General features: G+C 43.9%; 1 protein-coding gene across 4 annotated transcripts in view; it reads left to right on the top strand.

Moving 5' to 3' along the window:
* Window positions 1–6,476: 6,476 nt before the first annotated feature.
* The window catches only part of LIMS1 (LIM zinc finger domain containing 1), a 67,543-nt gene continuing 53,645 nt past the window's right edge, over window positions 6,477–20,374 (top strand). For 2 of the 4 annotated variants that reach the window (XM_088160110.1, XM_088160111.1), the window contains exon 1: window positions 6,477–6,553. In XM_088160110.1, coding sequence (XP_088016236.1) covers window positions 6,513–6,553 — 41 coding nt within the window. In that variant the 5' untranslated portion in view covers window positions 6,477–6,512. Of the gene's footprint in view, window positions 6,554–8,373; window positions 8,514–9,042; window positions 9,065–20,374 lie in introns of those variants that run through there. The other 2 variants (XM_088160114.1, XM_088160113.1) reach the window with 2 other exon arrangements.

Raw genomic sequence — 20,374 nt, forward strand, 5'->3', positions numbered from 1 at the left:
CTGGTTCTTACCTGAGAAAATGATACTTAGGTACAAGGTAGAAAACAAGGACTGTCTACCATTGTATTGAAGAGATTTTATAGATCTGGTATGGTATCCACAGACTCTACTTTGAAAGACAGCTACAGCAATGGGTTCTTCTGAATGAACAGCAAAAAATTTGATTTGTTATAGGGGTTTTTTTAGGAAAAAAATATTTTGAAAAAAGCTCATTTAAATTACTTCAAATGTGTTACTAGATTGTCACCAGCAACTTGACAATGTTACACGTGAAGGAGAGGAGGGTTGCAGAAGCTGTTAATGGGTTTATTAGCAGGATTGCACTTTGTGTGTTTGAGTACTGCCTACTTTATAAATCAGCATGCATTTCTAATTGCACTCAACTTTGAAATGGACATAATTATCTCTTCCCTTATATGCTGTGATAAATTTTCATTATCTGCAGAATTATCCTGGTGCAAAGATTACATTCTCAGTGGATGAAGAGGTGCTTGGTTTGATTTAAGCAAGAGTTCAGTGCGTTTATTTTCTTGCCAACCATTTTTCTTAGACCATGCTTATTACACAGATACATGGTCAGAGAGGGGATCATAAGCTGTGAAAAGAAGACATAATAAATGGATATAAGGGTCAAAAAAAAAGAGAGCCTGATACTTCCAGTCAACTTCTAACAGCTTTCATATAAATGTATATATGCTATGGCAAAAGGAAATAATAATCTGACTACTTTTTAAACTAATTTGATTAAAAATTATCATGTGGTGAGAAGACGCATCTTAGATTTAGGAGCTTCCTTCCTTCCTGTCCTGTGTTTCTCAGGCTCATTCTGAGGATTCAGGCTGGGATTGCATAGTGAAGACTGAGAATAGTAAAACAAGTATGGAAATGAACATCAGTTACTGCTCCAACAAATCAGCATGCCTCAGTATTGGCAAATCTTTTCCACCGTCAGTTGAATACCTAAAGGCTTCTTAAGAATCCAAGGTAAATGTAATAATCAGTGTCAAAAACACTGTGCTCTTTCGGGCATGGGCACAGTCCCCGTCCTCCAACAGCAGGCCTGAAAGTGTTTTAAATGGATAGACATTGGATAGCAGCTGTGTATGAGCATAGGATTTAAGTGGGGTTTATTGTTTCATTGCCTGAAAATTGAAGCTTGTTCTGAGAACACTCAGACTGTTTCCGGAGGGGAGGTGCATACTAGCTCTTGGCTCTCTTGCCCTTTGCAGCATGCAGAGCATCTCAAAAATAAAAAGCATAGAAACCATTATAGAGCTCCAGAAAAAGGCTCTTATCCAAATACTGTTTTACTGTTATTACTCCCCTTTGTGGAGTTAAGTTGCTGATGCTCAGCATTACTCTTGCCAAGGGAGAAGGCCAATCATATTATTTTGGCTTTAGCATCCACATATTTATACAGACTAGTTAATGTTCCTCTCACATCTAGTCACAGCACTGACTTAAACCTGCAGCTGTGGCAGTCCAGGTGAAGCTGCTCACCTTGCAAGGGGACAGATGGGTGGTCACTCTGCTCCAGGGGCAGAGGGCTACAGCTCTGAAACAGGGGTGAGAAGAGCAGATGGTGGTGATAAAAACCTGAAACAGCTCCTGATGTCAATGTGGCAGCTCTCTGTCCCTGCTCTGACTACCCACCAGCCTTTCTCTTGGAAATTAGTTAAACTAGTTGATTGCAGTGGTGGGGGATAGTGGGTATCTTGCAGGAAGAGGATTTTCAGAAAATGCAGAAAAGCTAAGGATAGGTTTTGTAATGTTCTGGAAAAGATGGGAATTGCAGTGACAAAAAGCTTGAAACAGAAAACAGAATGTGAGAGTAATACCATGATCTCCAAGAGTCATTATTTCTGTTTTGTGGTGCTGCCTTAAGCTTTTTCTTTAGCCTCTACTGTGTCTATACAAGTACTGATCTTGTCAGGAAGCAGAAATTTATGCTTCTAAATATGGAACTTTATTGATTTTGCAATTTTGCAGAGGTTTGAGATTGATCAATAAAAGTTATATCCTTGGTTTTGCACAGTCTCCTTCCCTCTTCCAAGAAAAAATGATGCTGAATATACTAGGTGTGTCTAAAATGCATAAAGCAGAAATCTGACTTCTTTTATATGGATGTTAGAATGATCAGTAAAATGTTTTCTGAGCACACTGTATATTGTTTTTAATAATAGCAATATTTTTTAGAGATATCAAATAGTGGCCAAAATTTACTTATTCAATTGATTAGTGGAGTTAATAATGTTGAGCCAAAATGTGAAACCTAAATAATTTTTCACCTGTTAATTCATTAACAGCTTTGCTAAGAATATTTAGCTGGACACCCTGTGTTCAAAAATTATTTCTACTTACATGGCCAAAGTTTCCTTCACTGTTGCTTTAGCTTCACAGCTTTGGAGGTATGACATGAACACTGACACAGTTTACAATTTAAATCCACCGATTATATTAAGGTAAACAACTATGGGGCTGCTCTGCTACCAAGCTCTCAGAGTCAGAATAGGCTTAGATTGGATATTAGAAAGAAATTACTTACTGTGAGGGTGGTGAGGCCCTGGAACAGTTGCCCAGAGAAGCTGTTGATGTCCCATCCCTGGAAGCATTCAAAGCCGGGTTGGATGGGGCTCAGAGCAACCTGGTCTAATGCAGGACATCCCTGCCCCTGGCAGGGGAATTGGAACTACATGATACCACAGTTAGAAGTTACCTACTCATGTCTCTTCATACCACTCTGGAAAAATCATAAAATACTTTTTCATGTCCAGAAAAAGAACTTGATGAAAAAATGCTGTGATTAGAGACCAGCAGTCAAATTCTTTGACCAAACAGCTGCCTTTTCATCTGTCCCCAATAACTATTTATTTTGCACTTCTTCCTCAGGCTTACAATAATGGCCTTGTTCGATGTCAGCAGAGCTGATCATGCATTTATCTCTGAATAGGTAAAGGCTCTGTGCTGTCACTTAAGAGTGACAGAGTCATTTAGGTTGGAGAAGACCTCGAAGATCAAAGAGTTCAACTGTTAACCTGGCATGCTGAGTCCATGTCACTAAAATGCCACTGCCAGCCACAGTACAATAAGTTTGATATTTCAACAGTGATGGAAAATGTAAAGTAGTCTGGAAACAGACCATCAAAAGCATATGCCTACTTAAAACTGCATTTTACTCTGGTCTTAAAGGGAGAGATGAGAGTAAAAAAAAAAAAAACTGTATTAATTTTGTGATTAATATGCTGGTCTGGAGACGTGGAGTCCTAATTCCCTGCTTTGCCACATGTTTCCTTTGTGAATTTAATTTCAGCTTCTCTGTCTCTATTTCCTGACTTGCCTGCTGGGGATAATGGCACTTCTCTACTTGATGCCAAGTACATTACCAGCAGAATGTTAAACTTTGTAATGGGTTTGTAAGCAGAAATAAGTAAGCAGATTACCATATTTTCTTTAAACTGCATAGGAAGAAAATCATCATAGCCCACATTATACTGGAATAGAAGGAATGATCTCCTTTCGAGTCTGTGGTGTGTGTTTTGTGAATCCTATTAAATTACTTGCCTAAGTATTCTGGACTGAATTTTACAAGTTAATTAGAATGCTAGCATGCTCTAATACTATGTAATGGACAATTAATAACAATTAAGAATTTTTATTTCTGTTGTAAAGCAAGACAAAACAAAAATTTAAATCAGACCCCAAGGCTCAAACTTGCTGCAGAGTGCACAGAGCCTGGGGAGGCAAACTGTGAAACTGAATTCTGGGCTTTTCTTGGTACAATGTTTCCAAAAGCTGCTAGTACTTAGTGTTTGGCATTTGTACATGTCTGGGGAAGGCTCTCCCACTCTCTATGAGAATACCTATGCTACTTTGAGATTATATTGCTAGCAGACTATGCTTTAGGGATTTCATTTTTTAAAGCCTTGGAAAACTGTACATGATGCAATTCACTCGCTGCTAAATCCATTAAAGTGCTCTCAAAAGGAAGCGCCACAACGGCTGTGCTTGTTGGCTGGCACTGCCTGTTAATTATTTCCAGAATTTACTGTTTTGAAGTTTGCTGCCCTGGTAGTTGCACACCTGCCCAGCCACCTCCTTGCCAATTCAGGCTGTGCTGGTCAGAGTTGCTGCTCTTTGGCAGCCGGGGACAACCACCTCGTACAGCTCCCCAGGAGGATCAGCGATGACAGAGACCCTGAAATCCTTGCAGGCAAGCTGAGGTTAATTAAAGATATTCATGAAGCTGCCTACAAGTAATGGCAGACTGCCCAAAGCAGATTAGAAAAAAAAGGGTTGTATTACCTTCAGCTGGCACAGAATGAGCACTTATTTAGATTATATAAGGAAACTTTGCTGATAGACTCTTAAAATGGGTGGGTGTTTTATGGTTGGGTTTGGTTGTTTTGTGTTTGTTTTTTTTTTTTTTTTCTAATTGAGGAGGATGGTGTGATTGGTTTTTCAACATAATTACACCGTTGTTGAGACTGGCAGACACCTCTGGAGGTCACTTGTCCAACCTCTCCATTCAAGCATGGCTACCTACTGCCAGACTGAGAGGACCACGTCCAGACAGCTATGGAGTACCTTCAAGGACGGAGACTCCACAGACAACCTCTGCCAGTGTTCAGTCATTCTCACAGAGAAAATTTCCTGATGTTCAGAGGGAACCTTCTATATTTCAGTTTGCTCCCCCTCCTCTGTTCCTGTCACTGGATTCCACTGAAAAGAGACTGGCTTTGTCCTCCTTGTACCCTCTCTTTTCAGATATTTTTATTAATTGGCAAGATATCTCTGAGCCTTCTCTTCTTCAGGCTGAGCAGTCCCAACTCTCTTTCTCTCCTCTCAGGAGAGGTGCTCTAGTCTCTAAATAAGCTTAGTGGACATTTGATGGGCTCTTCCCAGTATGTCCATGTCTCTCTTGTACTGGAAAGCCCAGAACTGGACTCAGCCCTCCAGGTGTGGCTTGGCCAGTGCTGAGTAAAGGGAAAGGATCACATCCCCCACTTCTGGCATATCACCCCTTCCCTTTTCAGCTATATACTTTATTTTCCTCTTTATGCAGAAATGTATTCCCTGTGATGCTAAAGTCTTGCTGTGTTTGATTCCTCATCTTGGCAAGCAAAACTGAACCCTGCCAAGGAAGAAAATAACAAATAAACAAAAGTACTACAGACATTCTGTTTCTACTGCTGTAGTCCTCTCTAGAGCCATGCTTCTGGCACAGCCATCAAATACCTTTTGTGCATCATAGTCCCAAAAATTTACATTCTTTTCCTGGTTCTGATGGATACCAAAGTAGATGTGCTCCATGTTTAAATTATTCTTTCTGATTTGTGCTCACTCTATCTATGCTGATTCTCACTGGCTTAACATACGCCTTTGAGCTATCTTCTTGGAGCCATATAGATATTTCCTTAATCCTGGCAGGCAAATATTTGCATTTTTCATTCCAATACACCACTTCCTTGTTCTGATATTAAGGACGGCAATGGGTGGTGATACAGACTGCTCAATACTCTCACCTTTTCTATTATGTACCTTTCATTCGTCCATAGGTCTGCCTTTGAAACTTCCCTAGTTTGGAATGAGGTCGCTTCTCTTCAAGTGAAGCAGGAGGTTTGGCCCCAGGTAACTTTCTTACATTTACTTTCTAAACTGCTAAGCCTGAGCCAGGTGCTAACCTTTCCCCATGCCATTGCTTATTAATGCTGTTACATGTTTAAATAATGTTGATTTAAACCGGACTCTGGCTCTAGCAAAATTCACCTAAGCGTATTTGGCGTCTCAAGCTGAGGCGACAGCTTTCTTGCTACAAATGATCCTGCACTACCCAACCACGTGTAGGAAACAGTGAAAATACTTGGAATTGTTTTGACAGCATTTTTCGGTTCTGGAATGAGGGAAAAAAAAAAAAAAAAAAAGGGGGAAATCACGAAACCTGCAACAGCCGCTCCCAGGCACCTATTTCACATAACTCTGCGGGGTCGCTGCGTTTCCCGCAGGGCTGACAGAGGAGGCGAACGACCCCTCCCTGCTTCCCAGTAGGAAGCACATAGGGCGGGGGGACTCCAGCTCTTGGCAGTGACTCCCGTCCCTTTCCCGGACAAGGCGGTGGGATCCCATCTCTCAGCGGTGTGTCCCATTTTCCGGCGGTGTTTCCCCTCTTTCCCGGGCAAGGCGGTGGGATCCCATCTCCCGGCGGTGTTTCCCCTCTTTCCCGGGCAAGGCGGTGGGATCCCATCTCCCGGCGGTGTGTCCCTTCTTTCCTGGGATGGGTGGTGTCTCCCATGTCCCCGGCAGTGGGATCCCCTCTCCGGGCGGTGTCTCCCATGTCCCGGCGGTATGTCCCCGCGTTCCCCACGCGGGGGCGCAGCGGGCGCGGCGCGGGCGGGCGGAGCGCGCCCCCCGGCGGCGGGCGGTGCCACCCAGCGCCATTACCGCGGCCCGGCGAGGCCCCGCCCGCCGCCGGTGGCGAGCGCTTGGCGGGAGCGGCGGGAGCGGCGGCCGCCGGGATGCTGGGGGTGGCGGCGGCGGCGGGGATCAATTGTAACAGGTAGGAGAGGCGCGGGAGCCGCCCGCGCCGTCCCGTCCCGCCTCCCTTTGGCGGGCGGCTGCCGAGGGCGGCGCTTTGTCTCGGCCGGGCCGCTGTCACCGGCTGCTGCCCGCGAAAGGCGCTTTCCCGCTGCTCCGGGGGCGCCGCCGGGGTCGGGCTGCGGTCCCGCCGGGGGAGCGGAGGGCCCGGAGACGTGCGGGGTGTCCCTATGGAGACACTGAGAAGCGTCCGTTCCACGGGGAAACTTTTCCCTGTCCCCGGCAGCCGCAGCGAGGGGCACTGCAGGAGCCCCTTCTCCCCGCAGTCCCCTCCTGGGCGGAAAGCGCTCGCACGGAGCGCCGCCGCGGGCCCCGTGCCCTTGTTAGAGCGATCGGGAGAAACTCCCCGAGCTGGGGCTCGCACGTCCCGGGCGCGGCGTGAGCGCGGTCTGATGCCCGGTGCGTTAAAAGGCGTCCTGTTCTGGGCGAGTGGTGGTTGGTTTAAAAGTATCGTACTAAATAACCTCGCATTTGGATGTGGATAAAATATTCGTGATATCCCACACTTAGGGAGCAGTCCTATCTTGGGGGCGGGTTAATGGGGTCGGAAAGCAAAGACTGCTCTGCTCATTGCTCAGCGTTTCAAAGCCTCGCCTTATGCGGTTATTTCCTGGGAAGAAATGGCCTTAATTAAAGCACTTGGCAAAGTGTTGTGCTAATATATCAAAACCTGGAGCTGAGGGAAGGAAAAAGACTGATTTTTGTAGCTGCCTTGGACTGCAGGTACAGGACAGCTGTTGACACACAAACTTTAGTCTGTCTAAACACTGCCTTATCTTTCCCATGCCCGAATTCTGCAGGCTCCTCCAGCTCTCCGCCATACCTTTGGGGAAAAGCTGTGGCATTTGCAAAGTCAGGCTGAGTTTAGGCTACAGTGATGCCATCCTGAGCGGGGTGAACCAGCTCTGCTCCCAGGGTCAGTGCCCTGATGTCCTGGCCAGGATCTCACTAGCCTTGACCAGCTTCCGCTCCAGCTGCAGTGCAGCCACATGCTTAGAAAACCATGATAATGTGATTCAGGTGTCCGTATGTATTGAGGTAACTGTTTTTCTTCAGATTTTCCGACAGCCACTTGCTTTTGTAGTGGATGGTAGATGCTCCCAGGCCAGGATTCTTTCTGCATTCCTGAAAGTGGCCGAGTTGTCAGTATTTGTGCCACCTAGTGAAAGACACTGTGCGTGGCTCTGTGTCTTTCAGCCCCACAGAGGTGCTTCGGCTGAGCCGCCTCTTTGGCCGGGTAAACAGAGCAATTACATATTTGGCATCTGTTCTGCTGAAGTCGTCAGGGAGCGGGCCAGCTGCCCTGCTGGTACACGCCAGGGTATGAACTAAGCTACACCCCTGGCACAGCGAGAAATTTTGGGACAAAGTCAGACTAGAGCCCCCACTTGCAGAAACTTGCAGAGATGAAGTAGCAGGAAGGTTACCTGCAGCAGCATGTGGCAGGGAAACACTGATGGTAGCACAGCCATCCAGGGTACAGCTGGTGGCTCAAGCATCCTTTCACAGGAGCAGGAACAATCATGCTGCCTCCTGGCCAAGCAAATCCTCCCACGGCTGAGAATCAGCCTGGACTCCTGCTGCTGAGCCCTGAAAAAGAACTGTTTGCCCAGTAAAGGCTGGACATGGGGCCCCTTACCTAAACTGGCTGGCTTCCTGTGTTTCTCTCACCTTCTTGTACGGAGGACAAGGGGCTGTGCTGTGGTCGGGGAGGTGAAGTGGCTGTGCAGTTCACTGTCACAGAAGCTTGGATCGAGGGAGTAAAGGGAGGTGCTGGCCGTGACAGGCAGGGCTGCTCATCTGACAGGGTGGCACAGCAGCGAGAGACTAGACTCAGCTCTTTCAGAAGCGCTGTTTCCAAGTCGTCTGGCTGAGGGGGTTTTCTATAGCCGATTCCAGTCCACTGAAGTAAAAACAAAGGGGTAAGGCTCTTGAAAAATGCATTTTGATTTTGTAAAATACAAGGAGGGAAAATGAAAAATTTGTGTGTTTTTTTGTTTTGATTCTTTGGGTTTAAAAAAACCCACTGAAAATGTGAATATTTCATTTGAACCTACTTTTAAAAAAAAATGTAAAGTGATCTCAAAGGCCTCCGCAAGCTGAAATTTCTAAGGGGTTTTGTATCTTGACTTTTTGGTCTGATTTAGAGAGTTTAAGTAATCTGAGTTTAGGTGAAAAAAACAAAAAAGGAAAGAATGATTTGAGGTCTCTCTCCAGATTTGATACACGGAAAAGCAGCAGACATCTGGTCAGCAGGTATGCACAAGGAAATGCTCTTCTTGGTGACCTTCTCCCCACCTCTTTGTTTTATGGAGGCTTTTTGAACTTGAGTTACTCCCGTGGCTTTTGTTTTGCAACTAGAGGAACTTGCAGGCTGGTGCTGTCACTTGAACAATCATTACTGAGGCACAGCTTTCTTACTCAGCATCACGCTGGGAGACCAGACTGTGTGTCCTGGAAGAGAGGGATTTGGGTAAGGAGTGGTGTGCAGTGGGTCGATGCTGGGTAGTGATGGGTCGTTCAGGATTGCTTAGTGTGCTGCCTGGGACTGATAGCTTGTTGTGGCAGTGCCTGCTTGCTTTATAAATGTCCTCTGAGTTTTGTGGGCAGCTTTTTCAGCTGTTTGTGCTGAACTCATCTTGATGTGTTATCATTGGAGTAAGTTTCATATGCGGTTCAAAGAAAAGCATTAGTTTCTCCATTCAGAACCATTATTATTTTAAGCTTTTGTAGTTTCTTAGAACAAACTGAGTTTTTCTTTGTAGCAAGAAATACAGGCCAGTATGCAGCAAAATAGTGGAAAAAGCCAGGTTCTCTATTCCACGTATAACTATGCTTGAAAAACTAGCACAGACGCATAGGATTTACAGTTCTTATTCCACTGTGTAGACTGTGAAGCTGAAATATGGGGGCATTTCGTGGTGTTACTGGCTTTGATAAGGGATTCCAAATAAGAACCTAAATATGGTGCTGCTGTTTGGTCTCAGTTGTAGTGCACAAGTCTTTTTCTTAGAACTGGTTCCATACAGTTACTGCAGGGGAACCGTTAATGGTCTGCAATATACAGAGGGTGGTTTGCACAGTTAACAAATTCTTTTTCAAGTCGCAGTGAAATATTTATTATTGGAGCACTTAAGGCAAGCTTTTCAGCTCCTACAATTGTGGCTTCATGCTGTGTGTTAGGTTACACATCCTGATTTGTCTGTGCTTTGTTCTCCTCTAAAGCCCAGTTCAAAAGTTTTTCGCTCCATAGCATAATGCAGTCTCTTATTTCTTTTCAATATAAGGAGGCTTAATTATTAGCTGTGCTAGAAGCAGCGTGATAGTCAGTGGGGAAATTACTCGTGTCAAATCTTTCCATGATGGCAAGTGCTGGTGACAGGGAAAATGAAACTGACAGTCAGGTTTTCATAGCCAAAGCCTTCCCTTGTCTAAGCTATGCATGGTTTGAGCCAAGCAGCTACGTGGTCTGCTGTTCTTGCTGTGTTAAAATGTGTTACAGAGCACGTCACCCTTAACAGCCTGTGTGGAAGTGCTGGTGTTGTGGCAGAAAGGGTGAAAGGTCCTAATTCAGTCTGACAATTAGGGAAAATGTGGCAGGGGACTGTCCCCTGGGGTTAATATTCTTCTTCAAATTAGGACGCTCCTTTGCAATTATTTCAGCAATTCCCTTCCTGTGGTGCGTAAGTCTCTATGAAAATGCTGACTTCTGTTTTTTAAGCAGACAGAAGTGGGGGGAAAAAAGTCAGAATACTGTAATTTCCTTGGCTGGTTTTGTGTACCATAGTAACTCTTTATGTCAAACAGTTTGCTGAATTTGTTTCAGCATCTGGAGACTGTCAGCAATATCCAGGATGCCAGAAGCTGGTGGTGTGGCTGGTGACAAGCTGTGGACAAAGTGGACCTCCTCTACAGCCTGAAACCACGTTCCCATGCCAAAATGGCATAGTCTGGAGCACCCTAGAATGCATTGAAAATACCATTACAACATGGTTGGCACCCAGGAGGAGGTCTTATGCTCTTTATTTTTCATATTGATTGCTTTTCTTCATATGTTAAGTAAGAAGTTCATGCATTCCAACTCGGATGATCCTTCTTTTCATCACTTTTTGATTTATTAAAAAACCTGACTAGCCACTTCTGTAGAATTCAGTAAGAAGGTGGGTCCTTAGTCACGTGGCTTTAGGGTTGTTTCAAACACTGCATTAAATAGTTTGAAGAACTGAGAGCACACTGGTGGATGGGCTGTTATCTGAGTAAAACCTAAACTGGTGTGAACAGTAGAGTTAAAACCAGGGGAGGTTTATTGCTTGCATCATGGGTGGGGAATTGATGTGGATCATCTGGGGAGAAAAGGCGTTGTAATGACTTTATGAATATTTCCTGGGTGGCCAGAGCAGCACGGGTGGCTGCTGTACGCAAAATTAAAAGGATTTTCTGTATTAATATGTTGTTCTATTGTAGTTGGGGGCACTGGGAAAGACCACAGCAAAGCAATGCAGTAACGCCAGCAAACATTTGGGAAGCAGCGACATGGCAAAGTGGCTTCAGTCCAGACCCCACACTGACGTGCAGCAGCTGTGGGATTGATGTGGGGAGAGGGAACCATGCAGAGAATTAGTTTCAAATCCACCCTGAGAGGGTAAAAAGGAACCTCGCTACTTGCAAGGACTCTTTTGTGGGGGCCTGGCCATCCCCACTGAGACTGGGTGCTGCCTGGCAGGGGCAAAACTGCCTGGTTCTCCTCCCTTGCAGAGCCACAGCATCCCCGAGTCCTCCTTTGGTGTCTCCTGGCACACTCCACCTCTGATTTGGGAATGAAAAGCACACTTGGCAAGCGGGGGAGCAGGAGGTGCCACCAGCACTGCCGGGGGAAGGCGGCCCCTGCGGATTCAGGGCTGAATTGGCACAGCAGCCTCTGCTTGCAAAACCCTCTGGTTTTCGTGAGGAAATGCTTGCAAAGAGGCACGTACTGCTGAGCTTTACATATGAGCACCAGGCTGTTCTGAGCTGTGTTGGTAGCAGGACAGACTGTTGTTTCATGGCAGAGACACTGACATTCGTGCTAAGTAACTTATTTTTGCTTTAAGTGGGCTGAGATTCACTTGGCAATGGCTGTCTCCCAGACCCAGCTCTGGCCAGTGTTATGATTCAGGACAGACTGTGGGCCATGCCAGGGCAGCTGTTCTTCCCACAGGCAGTGATGATTACAGAGATGTTTTAATTAAGCATATAGTTGTGCTCCAGCGGCCTGGGGTGACCCACACATTCCAGTCCCCCAATAGTTCTCATGCCAGCACCAGGGACTTAAAAATGTATGGTGAGGGAGATTGGTAGATACATAGATTTAAAACGGAGTTTGTCTCAATCTGGATTGATTCCTTAATCTTGTGGGTGGCAGTGATGTCCATGGGAAAGAACTTGGGAAAGGTGACAATACCTGTTTTGGCAGAAGTGTGCCAAAAATCTGGTCTGTGCCAAAAATCAGAAGTCTGCCAGTTTTGCAGAGAGCAGTGTGAAAAGTGTTGGGGATTTAAAGAAGGAGGGAGCAGTGTTTGGTGGTGGTCTGGTTGGGTCTGGCCACTGCTTGTGACTGCCGTGGGTGCTGTGTCAGGATTGGGAGTCCATGCTCTCTTGCACTGGAAGAGGGATCACCTACCTACCTGCAGGTTGTTGTGGGAGGATTTTCTGGGCAATTTTGCTTTCAGTTGTGGAAAGTGCACTTGAGTGTGTTCTCACTGCAGTTTGCTGTCACCTCCTACTGCCCTGCCTGAAGGGAAACCACCCGGCAGTGATTTTGTCATAGTACTCACAAAATTGGTTTTCTGAACTTCACCTTCAAAGGATTCAGAGGAAGGAAATCCTGTGTCCTGCCCCCCTAACACATAGTTTATGGTTAGAAAGGGCACAGAGAACAGTGACACATCTTGATGCCTGTTTAAATCTACCTGCCACTTGTTGGTAAGACAAGACTTCATGGTCTGGAGATGCCCATGGGCTTTCTTCACCCATTGCTTTCAAGTCCCAGAGGAACGGGATGCTGTTTGTACCCACTTGTACTGTCAGAAATAAAAACGGAGCAAGATATGCTGTGAGCTTTTGCAGGCTGAGTCCTGCCATGCTGAGCTGTGGGGTAGCCACAGCACACGTGGCTGCTGGCTTTTTCTCAACCACTGTGCCCTGGAGACCAGGCAGGCTGGGGGAGAGGGGCTTGTTGGGAGGTGTTGATGATCTTCGCTGGAACTGAAGCAAGGACAGGCACTTCTCTAATGAGACATTTCTATAGTACTTTAAACCTAGAAAGCGTTTTTTTTTCCTTTCTGTGTTTCCTTTTGTGAGTTTATGCAGTTGCAAGAGAAAGGCAATATTCTGATTATATGAAAAAGGATTTGAAGTGGAGCATTTTAAAGCTGCTGCTGTTAAGAAAAGCTGACTTTTGAATCTTTGTTCCTTTGTTCACATTTTTTTCCTTTTTGTTAGCCAGTCTCAGGAAATGAGAACATTCTTTTGGCTTTCCGTGCCTGAGTCACATCTTATATATATATATCTATCTATATATAAAAATATGTTACAACATCTGGAGATGTTTGTTTCAGAGAGGTACTTGTTTTCTATTAGAGTGTCTGAGTTTTAAGTGTTTATACACAGTTGGATTTTTCCAGAATTTCCCATACTTCTCTGGTTACAAGGACGTGTATACTGCTCTCAGAAAAGCAAAGGGAAATGTGCTGATAACCTAGGGAATATACAAATAAGTAAAAGTAAAGCTTTTCAAGAAAGTGAGAATTTGCTGTTGTTTTTTTTTTTTTGAAAATTAAACTATCAAAGTTGTTGTTTACCTTGAGTTGCATCCAAACATATAGTTGTTTAATGTTTGCTAAGTATGTATTTAAACAAAAAAAGCGTGAGGAGGAAAATCAGAAAATAGCAGTAGCTTTTCCCTTGTTCTCTTTTCTCTAAAAAATGTGGGAAAGGGAGTATTTAAAAGCTTATTACACCCATTTCTGCTACCGAGTGGGCTGACACTCAGAGGGCTCTGGCAGGGCTCTGAGTGCACGGTGGGGTCTCCTTGCCTCCCTCTGTCCTCCCACCGGGGTCACACAGAGATCGTGAGACCGCTCTGAAAGGAAAAACAAAAATCCATTTAGTTTAACCAAAGGCCAAATATTTAACTTTAGCGGGGGAGGTGGTGGGATTTAGGAGAACGAGTAAAATTTCCACCCTTGGTTGTTTAACATAACTGCACTGAAAATGACGGGAAGCTGGGGATGGTGGGCGCTGGTGGTGTTCTGTGCAGGGAGGGATGCAGGGATGGCAGTGGGGCATAAGGATTCCCCTAAGGGGCTCCATCTGCCATGACCACATAATTCTCCAGGTGTTCACAGCAGCCTCTCCTCCCACAGCTTCCACTGAAATGCCCTTGAGTTTATGGCGTGGATACAAAACCGCTCACTGATCAAATATTTTGATTGCATCCTGGCCTTCCTGTTACTTTCTTTGATCTTTTCTTGTTAGTGGATTATAGCGGACTTTCAAAAGTCTTGTTTGTTGAAATAGTTATATGAATGTGGTCCTCAGGGTAGGTGTTATTTAGAAAAGTACTTATCTCCCAGAAAAAAAATCTACCTCCTTTTGCCCCTTTAGTGAGTTCATTTGCTATTGTGCAGCAAAGAAGTGTGATTTCTCTAATTATATAAGAGAATAGCAGTTTATTTTCAATTGTTTGAAATAATCTAAAGGCCAGTGGGTTTTATTCTTTTGGCTGATCTCCCACTCATTCAAACACTGAAGAACTGTTTCAGGTTCACATTAAAAAAAACCCAGAAATACAAGAAACTCACAGAGCCAAGACAGTCTGGGGTGAGGGGGTGGGAGTTGAAGGACTCAAAGCCCTGGGGTGAATCCCCCTCTGTTGAATTCTCTCACAGTTACAATTTCTCTCTTTTCAAAGTGAAAGGGCTCCCCTTCTCCACGGGCATCTTGCTCGTGTGATGTCCCTTCTGAAACGGCTTCATAGCCTCACTTAATGCCATGCTGGAAGCTGGATGTCTTCAGGCACTGGCACGGGGCTGTCTGGTCACCATGTGGGGTTCAACTTTGGGTGATAGAGAGATGACTTGTGCCATAGCTTTGCAGTCAGGTGAAGTGAGGGAGGAGGGCTGGAATATTGCTGGTGGTTATGCATGGTGTAAGCCTAAAGGTCAAAATTTCCAAACTTTGTCTAAAAAAGAAAAAAGCCACATTTTCCTTATTGTCACATGCAGGATAGGAGTTATCAAACTTTGGTCCAGCAGGACCTGGAGAGGATTTGAGGGTTTTCAGGGGTGGTAGGGTGTTTGACGTGTCAGGGTGCTCAAGAAAAGGTGGGATGCTCCTTGCTGTCAGCTCATACCCAAGGCAAATCTCACCCTGCAGCTGCTGCTCTTCAGACGCATCCGATCAAGGCAGACCTCTCTTCCAACCCAAACTATTCTATTATCCCCTCCACAACTTGCATTAAAATCTGCTGCTGGGCCAGACCTTAATTTTGAAAAGTACAGAGTAAATGAAGCACTATTTTCAGTGTCATGTATTAACAAGGCTGCTTCATTTTGATGTGAGTGAAGCTTGTGATTGCTGATGCACTGCAAGGGAGAAATAATTTGGACTTCTTGTGTCAAATTGCATCTGAGTCACAAATGTGAAAATCAATATTTTTTCATTACCATGCAGAGATAGGCAAAGAGTACAGTTAAGAGGATTCTTGACATCACCCTTGGGAGAATTACTAGCTTATGATAAAATGGAAAAGGATCCAGGAACAGTAATATTGCATTACTGCTCAGGTTTCATGAGAAATCCTTCTGCTCACCTTGGGCTATTTATTAATTTATGAATAGCTTTGTCAACTCGTACTTGAAAAAGACATTCAAAAAGTTTAATGTCATTGTGTGATACTGATGTATTTTCAGTGCAGCTTCAGGCAGGACAGATTCCCAATGAAGGCAGGATTACATAATGTGTATTTTGTATAATCTGAGGTAAAAGTGGTCTAATAATTTTTACCTGATGGATTTTGGTAATGTTTAGCTGTGTAGTGGCTTGATTTCAATAAAGGATTTTTTGTTAAGTCTAATAGCACACAGTTAAAAATGTGCAGCAGTGTTACTTCCATGCATTTACAAAAACAAGCACCAGAGTTCACAGAGGGGAAGGGATGGGATGTCAAGCAGAGGATTTTTCTCTTTTGTATTGAGTAGTGAACCTTCCTTGGTTTGCCAGGTATTTGCTAGTTGTCCCTGCCACTGTGGGAGGAGAATATAGCGAAAAGCTGCTGAGTCCCGAATTTTTAACCTATCATCATTAATCCTTTGTCAGGAAAGCAAATGCAAAATGAGAAGGGCCTTAGTGCCAAGTCAAAAGGTTTTTCAAACTTGGAAAGAATAATATATTGGCTCTGTGTTCATGGTTTAAATAGTAATGTTCTTGGAGCTGGTCTTGGAAGTGCAAGAAAGGCAGGGTCTACCTGAATTAATTGTAAAGAAAACCGTAGTTTAAAAACCACTTTTCTTTACACCACAGAGATCTTGTGGTATAAAGTTCATGTTGATTTAAAGTTTAATAAGGCAAAAGTGTTGGTGCTGTCAGTATCCAGTATTTCATGTTTTGGTGCTGAATTGGTGGTTGAGTGGAAGTGTTGCTGCAAGGGCATTAACAGAATTGCATTTACTGAAAACTTTTTCCTATGCTTTTTTCCTTATTATATTAAGAGAAGTCAGGGAGGACAAGGAGATCTTATTTTTTTCAAGTATTGTTATCTTAAAGTGAACGTTAAAAATGTTTGAAAAGGACATACTTGCTTTTTAGAAATTGATAGACAGTGAAATGTATCTAAGTAAAAATAATCAAATTAATTTATTTAGTCTGAAGATAATAGAGTCCTGCTCATGCAGAGCCCTTAAGTTAAATTCCTGAGTTCACTCAGGTCAAGTTATCAGTTTATATTTTAATTTCCTTGTAGCCAAGAACTCAAGTGCAAAACACATCCTCAGTTAGCAGGACCTGAGCTCACCCACACAGTTTATGGCTTACGTGAGGGTTGAGTGCATCTGTGTTCTGTATTCTCTTTACAAGCCTTTTTGTAACATACATCTATCTGGCATGTAAGATATTTAAATCAACCACACAGGTAGGTAAGAAGAGTGGCAGGAGAAAATACAGATTTTTTTTATTTTTTTTTTAAAGTGATTCTGCCATAAATTTTTTCCTTAACGCTGTTCATTGTGTACAAGCAGGTGTTGCAATAGGGTGTTGTCTACAGGTTATTATTAGCAATTTCCTGGTCAGGCGTATAAACAAACACAGTGTGTCCCGTCTGAAGCCTTTCTTCCAAGGCAAGAAATGCCTCATCAGGAATTAAGATTTTAAAACCTCAGCAGATGATGGTGTGGCACTGAAAGCACTGTGTCAAGGGATGCTTTGGTTCTGCCTGTTGCATCCACAAATGGTCATTTGACATTTTTGTCCTGTATGCTGGGAAGTTGCACCTGCCCCTCGTTAGGATGCTGTGTGCCAGAGGAGAAGCTGATGGTGTGGCATGGCACAGCTCAGCCAGGGGAAGAGTCCCAAATGGTTGCTCGATGGGGGGTAAAGGTGACAGACCTTCCTGCCGTGTCTATCCTCATGGGCTTCGTGCACCGACTTGCAGTTTGCTCCACATAGGTAACAAAGGAGTTGAGGGAAACAAGTAGCAGCGTCAGGCAGCATCCAAACACAAGGCAGTAGCTGGCAGCCTGCACAGTAACATGGGAGCCCTCCTGGCCACCTCACCAGGTGGTAATTCTGCCTCTCCTATCTTTTCTCAGCACCAGAAGAGTTTTTTTTCTTATGTACCTTATCAATTTTTTATTACCTTATTGTGGCATACTACAATGTTTGATTTCTGGGTAGCTCAGGTGTATCCTGTTTCTTTGCTTCTGTAAATAACACATTTTCTGTGCTAAAGAATGTGCGCTTTTACAGAGGGCACACATCAGCGGTGCTTCATCAACCTGCACTGCAGCAGTGGCTTTCTCTTCATCACAGAGCCATGATGCTGTGCTGTGAACCAATTGCACTCATAACTTATGTACGGGGGGAGAAGAGAGGAAACTGCTGAAGTCAGGGATTGTTTGCTTATTCAGTAGTTATGAAGAGCCAAATTGAACTCAGTTCTAGCTAGCTGCCCAGAGTGCTACTGCTTGCTTCACTAGAGCTCTCTGCAGTTACTGCCTGCATGACCCCCAACTCACAATCAAGTTCCTTTCAAATCTGCAGAGGTGTGTTATTAACTTTAATAGAAATAGATTAATGAAGCTTTATGATGATTCCTCAAGACTGTATGCATATAAATCGAGAATTTTGCACCAGTTTGATTATCTTCAGCATGTTGTTAGGGACAAAGAAACAACCAAATGTTTCACCTCTCACTGTTTAATGTTTCTGATATCATGCAAATTCTAGGGGTTAGTGTGTTAAAAACTAATAAAGTTAAGAAGTTTCAACCATTTTCCTCAAAGCCAATTGAAATTCCACTGCCCTCTTTAATGGGGCTTGATTTCGTCTTAAGGGTCCGTAAGTGGAACGTCAATGGCCAAATAATACAAAATAACTGCTAATACATGGAAACTGGTTCTGTCAGCTTTGAAACCTTGCTGCTTTGTCTGAGGTACAGGGACAAAACCATAGTAAGGTCAGCCTCGTAACAGGAGGGTGTTTTCCAAATCTCTGATTTTTCATATTTAAAGAAGAGCAGCTGATTATTAGACAGATGGGTCCAGCGTGCCTGGCCAGTGTTACATCCCTGTGCCTATAGATAAATGCCTTCAGCTGAACTTGTTATGCACTGGATTTGATACCTAGCAAAGTATATTTTTTATACGTTATATCTTGTTTTTATAAATATTAACTAAGGCTGTTGCAGCTTTTTTTTAATACAAATGACCTGAATTTAATTTAAAAACTATCATTATATATATATATATATATATATATATATATATATATATATATATATGACCCTGAAGTTTTACTTACAGTGTTTTTCAGCACATTTCTGTGATGCCTTTTTTTGCTGCAGTTGGGTTTGCATAGTTTGGCAAATGGTCATGCGGATGTAAATGTGTGAAAGAAAACAAGAATTGGAAAAGCAGAGTGAGTCACTGTCACCACAGGTCTGCTTGCTCATAGGGTCAGAGCCCAAATGATAGTTTGGTTTCAGTCTTATGCAGAGGAGTGTTAAGAAGTTGTGTATTAACCCAGTGTACTGCTAACTGTATAGTTTAATTTACATTTTTAGCCAGGTAGCCACTTAGTGGTGGCCTCCATGTTGTTCTTTGGTGCAGACAAAGTGGTTATGGATGGGTAAGCAAGGAGGAAGTTCCCGTTCACGGGGAAGACTTGTGAGTCCTCAGTCACACCCCTCTGAGGTGTGAATTTTACAGCAAGTGAGTTGTGTTCATGAAAGGGAGGTGAGCTCTGAATTGGCAGTGGAGTTTGCTGCTGCAAGTGGGTAAGGGTTGGAGTGGGGTTGGTGTCCGTGGAACTGTGGACTGTGGGGCTCCTGGTGGCCTGCCTGAGAGCCAGGCTCTGTCGCTGGCAGAGGCAAGGTCAGGGGGTCTCCTGGGGAGACATGAGTCTGCTCCGAGGCTGGTGGTGTTCTGCACTACTAAAATTTTGACAAAGTGAGAACACCCATTCAAGAAGAAAAAGAGAGCTAGGGAGAAGTACTGTATCTTTTAACAGTGGTTAGTGAATGATACACATGAATAAAAGAGCAGCAGGGAGTTGACATTTGTACATCAGCTTGGTCAAGAGGATTTTAATAACTTATGATGCATCCCACAAGCTGTGGGGCTCTGTAGCCAGGCCGTTCAGTACTGAAGAGGTTAAAGAAGGAAGGTGAATATAATACAATATCTAAGTCACTAAAGTTTCTAAGGTGGTTTCAAGGAATTTATGCCACTTGCTCAATGTTTCTTGCCTTAGGTGGCATTATGCAAGTATTTTTCAGTGACACAGCACAGCGCATTGGGGTTTAATGGTAAAAACAGTATTTCTGTTAATTTGGTATCATCCCCCTCTTCCCTATGAACTAGATTTCATTTTGGACAAGTATAATGATTTATCCATTAAGTTGCTGAAATCATAGTCTCTGTGAGTGTTGAGTTTTTCCATTTCTAGTTAATTTATGCTGGTGATATCTGCTGAGTGCTGAGCACTTAGTTGGGCTGCTCAGAGCTACCTATTATTATCCCCCTTATAAAGGTTTCTGAAGAGGATGGTTGCGAGGCAATGTTAGAACAGATTTGCTGTCCTTGCACTATCAAGTAAATGCAGATCATTGGACTACTTTTGCTTTCACACTGTAGCATTCCTGCTGTAGCACCCCAAAAGTCGAGGGGGTTGGAGAGGGAATGCTTTAATTACAATGATTGCTGAAAGCCAGTATAATGAGGATAACTCTGCTGCAATGGGATTTTTAGAAGGGACTAGCATTTTTAGATATATTTTATTCCAGTTAACAGTACTGGCAGATTTCATTTGGACTGTAAGGAACTCTGACTCCTATCCCTTTTTTCTGAAAGATAAAAATGTTGGTAGTTTTCAGGGGCACACTGGTAAGTTTAAGTGCAGCTTAGGGTTGCACTTAAACTTCTGTATGAGGCCATCATACACTTCTGTATGATGCCACTTGATGGGACAAACTTGGTCAGACACAGGCACAAATGATATCTGAGTTTAATTGGGCAGAGCACACAGCACA

This window comes from Sturnus vulgaris, chromosome 2 (genome assembly GCF_052056855.1).
Source record: "Sturnus vulgaris isolate bStuVul1 chromosome 2, bStuVul1.hap1, whole genome shotgun sequence".
In the NCBI taxonomy this organism is placed as follows: Eukaryota; Metazoa; Chordata; class Aves; order Passeriformes; family Sturnidae; genus Sturnus; species Sturnus vulgaris.